This window comes from Nematolebias whitei, chromosome 5 (assembly GCF_014905685.2).
Source record: "Nematolebias whitei isolate Nwh7 chromosome 5, NemWhi1, whole genome shotgun sequence".
Lineage (NCBI taxonomy): Eukaryota > Metazoa > Chordata > Actinopteri > Cyprinodontiformes > Rivulidae > Nematolebias > Nematolebias whitei.
This window is the reverse complement of record NC_056502.1, coordinates 19,166,267-19,171,480: the sequence shown is the minus strand read 5'-3', so window position 1 is coordinate 19,171,480 and position 5,214 is coordinate 19,166,267. Positions and strand designations below refer to the sequence as shown.

Genomic DNA, 5,214 nt, shown 5'->3' with positions numbered 1-5,214 from the left:
ACAGGATGCAGTGGAAAGCATCCAGTTTATTGATCTGAGACTGTGCACTGCCCAATGGCACGTGGCGAACACAGCATTCTTCTTCTGCATCTCCAAAACACAGAAAAAAAAAAAAAAAGAGGACTGCGGGAAAGTTAATCATACAAACAGTGAAAAACATTTCTCTTATAATCAATTCTTTCTGCAGACTCGTTTCTCAGACCCTTGGTTGCCACGTTGCGACACTTGTTTTTCCAGAGACAAGGCAGGTAAACTAATTTCTCTTTTCTTAATTGGTAAAGAAATTCCATCCTTTTTCTTCCCCTCTCAGCAACCCCTCCAGTGGAATGCTGATTAATTGTCTTCTTAATACACCCCCACCTCCCTTCACATTTACACTTAAATCCTCTGTGCAGTCATAGGTTTCACCTGCCTTCCCATCACTGGTTCAGCCGGACAATGTACCCATAGAGCTGGTCTGAGAAGGCCTGAAGAGAGAACTTCTCCTGCACCCTCCTCCTCCCAGCCTGCCCCATGTCCCTGCAGAGCTGCTGCTCCTTGATAAGCCTCTCCATGGCCTTGGAGAAGGCGTCAGCGGTGGGCTCGCACAGGAAGCCTGTCTCCCCGTCTGCTATGCTTTCCAGGGGCCCCCCAGAGTTCACAGCGATAACAGGACAGCAGCAATACATGGCCTCCACAGGAACTATCCCAAAATGTTCCCTGCTGGGGGTGTAAAGAACTGCGGTGCTGCCCCGCAGCAGCGCCACCTTCAGGGAATCGGAGGGGGAGCGCAGAAACGTGACACAGTCCATCAGGTAGAGCTGCTCGGCTAATTCTTTCAGCTCACTGTAGTGCTGAACGTTCTCAGTAACGCGATCATCGTAGCCTCCCGCGACCACCAGGTGAACACCTGCGTTCTGAGCAGGTGTAAGGCTGCACCTCAGGACTGCCAGAGCCTCCAGAGCCAGACCCAGGTTCTTCTTTCTCTCGTATCGGTTCAGAGACAGAAACATGTGAGAAGTTCCCTCAGGAAGCAGACCTTGCAGGCCCTGAGCCTCAGTGGACCCCTGGTCAAAGGTCTGTGTGTTCAGGGAGGGATACAGGACGTCTATCTGGACCCTGCTCAGACTCTGAAATGTCTCCCTGAAGATGCCTGCGGTGAACTGGCTGTTTACCAGAATCTAAAAAGTAAAGATAGATTAGTTCAGAAACATCTTACTCTGGTTTATTCAAAGTGACAATAAAACACTTATTATTAAAACAAAAGTTCAGAAATTCTCAAAGTAATTGGGGAAAAAGCACCATCACAATTCAGCTATTTGTAAGCAACACATTGTTAAATTTATTTTAATATTTCTGACACTGAATTTTATACTGAAGTTGCAGAAAGAAAAAAAAAACTTTTTCTTTTAGGGTGCATTCACACCAGCCCTGTTTAGTCCGCTTTAACCAAACTAACTCGTTTTCCTAGAAAGTCCGGTTCGTTTAGGGAGGTGTGAACGCGCCATCGAACTCTGTCACGGAACAAAAAGGCGAACTCTGGCCCGGGCTAAAACCTAGGTCTCGGTCCGGTAGAACAGAACTCCAGCGTGGTTCGAGTGTGGTGTGAATGTAAACAGACCGGACCCACTCCGCAGGACAAACAAACACGCATTTCTCTGAACTTATATGGAGCCGTCAGCTGCCTTGTGTGGAAAAACATTCTCCATGGTCTTCTGTCTCATCTTCTGCTCATGCTAAGTCCATTTTTGAAAAATGACAAAATATAACTCCTAAAACTTGATGCCACTTCGTTTTTATTTTTATTTACAGAAGAAGAAGAAGACGTGTCTTCAGAGGTTTTTGTGTCGTTTCTTTCAGTAGTTCTTGGTGCAGCACCCCCACAGGCGAGCGGGGGAACAGGTTGGTTCAACAGGTTGACTGGACTGCACAGTGCAGTGTGAATGCAAACGCACCAGCTCAAATGTAAACAAAAGCTCATGAATATTGGTCCCGAACCGAGTCTACCGGACTATCTGGTGTGAAAACGACCTTAATGGTTCTTCCAGGAACCATTATGTGATGTTGCACAGAAAACAATGCACAGCTTTGTTGGAGTCTGTAAAAATATTTCTTTCAAGACTTACATCTGATCTGCCTTTCTTTCTAAATGATCAGTTTCCTTGGAAAATTCTCTTGGTAGTCCAGACCACAACTTGATCTTATTTTTTTTACAGTCACTCCTTGATTTGGGGGAGTGGTGGCGCAGAGGTTAGAGAGGTGGGCCTGTGATCCGAAGATCGCCGGTTCACGCCCCAACAACATAAAAATTGTGGGTGGGGTAGGTAAAACACCCACACTTGCCCCCACCCTCATTCGCCCCACTCTGGGCCCATGAGCAAGGCCCTTAACCCCCACCATGTGCTCCCTAAACAGGTCTCTCTTGAAAATGAGTTCTCGTGGCTCAATGAGACTACCTGTATAAATAAAGGCTAAATGAAAAAAAAAATGATTTCCTTACAAACTAAAGAAACTTCTTAGTGTTTGTCAGCTTCGCTGACTTTCAATATTATAATTTTAAGCAGCTTTTTGAGGCTCTCTGAAGATGATTGAAACAAGGCTTTTAAAAGTCAGCTCAAATTCATTAAGAAAACGTCTTTAATTTGTTCTCTTTTCAGGAGTCGCCACAGTTGCTGTTATTGGGCGTTTTGTTTCTGCACTATTGGTGCTTAGCGTATTCTTAGTTTAGTGTATTTCTTAGTTCATATCTTAGATCTTATTACCGTTTTTCTGTTACAATTTATACTTTTGTTGGATGTAACTGGAGCCCTGTGAACACAATTACATTCCATCACATGCACCACATATGATGCGAATGACAATAAAGAAACTTTGACAATAGCAATTCATGCTCCTCCATCTCACTCTACCTCCACGTCCTCTCTAACTGCATCCGAACATCTTCTCTTTGACACTTCTGCCTTTTTTCCTAATCCATCCTTGTTATCTTCAAGAACCTCAACATCTTCATTTCTGCCATTTCCAGTTTTGTCTCCTGTCTTTTTGTCAATCAGTGCCACCGTCTCCAGATCATACAACATAGCTGATCTCACCACTGTCTTGTAAACCTTTCATTTGAGCTTTGCTGCAACTCTTATAAATCACTCCTGAACCTTTTCTCCATCCACTCCATACTGACTGGACTCTCTTTTTCACCTCTTTACCACACTCCCCATCTTCCTGGACAGTGGACCCCAAGTAATTGAAGTCCTGCACCTTTGTGACCTCTGCTCCTTGTAGTCTCACTGTTCCACCGGCCTCCCTCTCATTCACACACATGGACTCTGTCTTACTACGGCTGACTTTCATTCCTCTTCTTTCATGTGAATAACTCCACCTCTCCAACAACTACTGCTAATAATAATATTACCACTAATTATAATATCAATGCACTAATACAGTTCAAATAGTTGAAAAGTATTTATTTAATATCAGACCTTTGAAGATATGTTCACCTCCTTACAAATCACAGTAACAGCAGAGTTTGGTCCAAACTTGATCTTGTCACCCACATACTGTAAGCATGCAAGTAGGTCAGGCTTTGCTTTTGCTTTAATTTTATTTTGTATGTCATCATATTATGTCAATATTTAGTTAAGCCGTCTAATTTATCTCTCAGACATCACTGCAGTTATTTTTAGATTGATATATATATACTGTTCTTAAATCAGACATAATAAATAAGCAAACATAAATAATAAAGCATAAATCAGATACATTAATCCAGCAGCCCGATTTTTAACCAGTACAGGCAAAAGAGAGCACATTACACCAGTTTTGGCCTCACTGCACTGTCTATCGGTTCACCTTCGAATCCAGTTCAAAATACTCCTGTATGTCTACAAATCGCTGAACAGTTTCGTGCCCCTCATCTCTCTGATCTGCTACAACCGTATGTCCCACCACATTCCCTGAGGTCAGCGGACCAATTGCTCCTCAGTTCCAGGAACTCGTCTTAAGCACAGAGGTGACAGGGCCTGCTCTGTAGCAGGACCAAGACTTTGGAACGAGTTACCTCTGCTTGTCAGACAGGCCCCCTCCCTCTCGGTTTTCAAATCCCGTTTAAAAACTCACTACTATTCAGTAGCTTTCAACGCCAGATGATCTGTGCTTTGATCCTGTATGCTCCACACTGGTTTGTCGTCATATTTATTATCTGCATCGTTTTTATGTCTATATTCTGATTTACCTCATTTTGTATATTGCTTTGTGTGTTACCTGTTGTTCTGTCTGTACAGCACTTTGGTTGGCTTTGTAGCTGTTTTAAGTGCTCTATAAATAAAATGGTATGGTATTAAATGACCCAACCCTCCACACTCGCCCTTATTTACCATATCAGCCATGCCAGTGGTGCGTTCCTCCAACCAGTCAATGGGAGCTCTGTAAAATTTCTTTAGGGCCGACGTTCTCTGGGTCAGCAGTTGGTCTGGGAAGTGGCAGTAAAACAGAACTTTCTTTCTGTGACGGGACAACCGCAGTGCAGGTATACACACAGACACCTGGTATCAAGTGAAACAAAATATTTAAGTGTAGAAATATTCATATAAAACAGAATATTATTGAAAGGTAATAAAGTGAAACAGATGCCACTTAAAAAAAAGTGACAAATTACTTGCCTGATCACAGAAGATGACGTCATACTCAACACCACTGAGGAAGACCAGGTACAGAGCCACATAGATCATTCTTATATATGCACAGAGAGCATGAAGGTAGCCATACACACTGGTAGGTAACCAGTCACCCACACAAACCTTTAGAAAAGCAACCAAAATATAAAACGAGTGTGTGTTATCTAAATGATAAGAGCTTTATATTCATTTTAATCTCTGAAGGGTCATAGTAACGTGTTTAACACACCACAGGCAGGTCTGGGTCCAGGGTCTCTGAGAAGCAGTGAGTTGGATCATAATGGGCCGTCCATATCTGAACACTACACCCCTGGGACTTCAGGGCAACAGCGGCATCAACCACTAGCCTCTCTGCTCCTCCGATACCAAGATCCGGATGGAGAAACACCACCCGGGCCATCCTGCACAAAATAAAACACAAACAGAACTTTAAAAAATTATTTACGAAGTTTAAAATGTATTTAAAAGCATATATGATCCAAAGTGGCAACCAATCAACATTGCAACCAAAAGCACAAATGTGAAAGTTCAACTATGAATGAAAATAATAATAATAATTGCATAT

General features: G+C 42.9%; 1 protein-coding gene across 1 annotated transcript in view; it reads right to left on the bottom strand.

Annotated features, from left to right (window-relative positions):
- Positions 1-306: 306 nt before the first annotated feature.
- The window catches only part of alg2 (ALG2 alpha-1,3/1,6-mannosyltransferase), a 6,118-nt gene continuing 1,210 nt past the window's right edge, over positions 307-5,214 (bottom strand). Inside the window, exons 2-5 of the mRNA XM_037676314.1 lie at positions 4,879-5,050; positions 4,635-4,772; positions 4,350-4,517; positions 307-1,160 (exon numbers count right to left, since the gene is read on the bottom strand). Of these exons, the coding sequence (XP_037532242.1) occupies positions 420-1,160; positions 4,350-4,517; positions 4,635-4,772; positions 4,879-5,049 (1,218 nt within the window). The 5' untranslated portion in view covers position 5,050 and the 3' untranslated portion in view covers positions 307-419. The remainder of the gene's footprint in view (positions 1,161-4,349; positions 4,518-4,634; positions 4,773-4,878; positions 5,051-5,214) is intronic.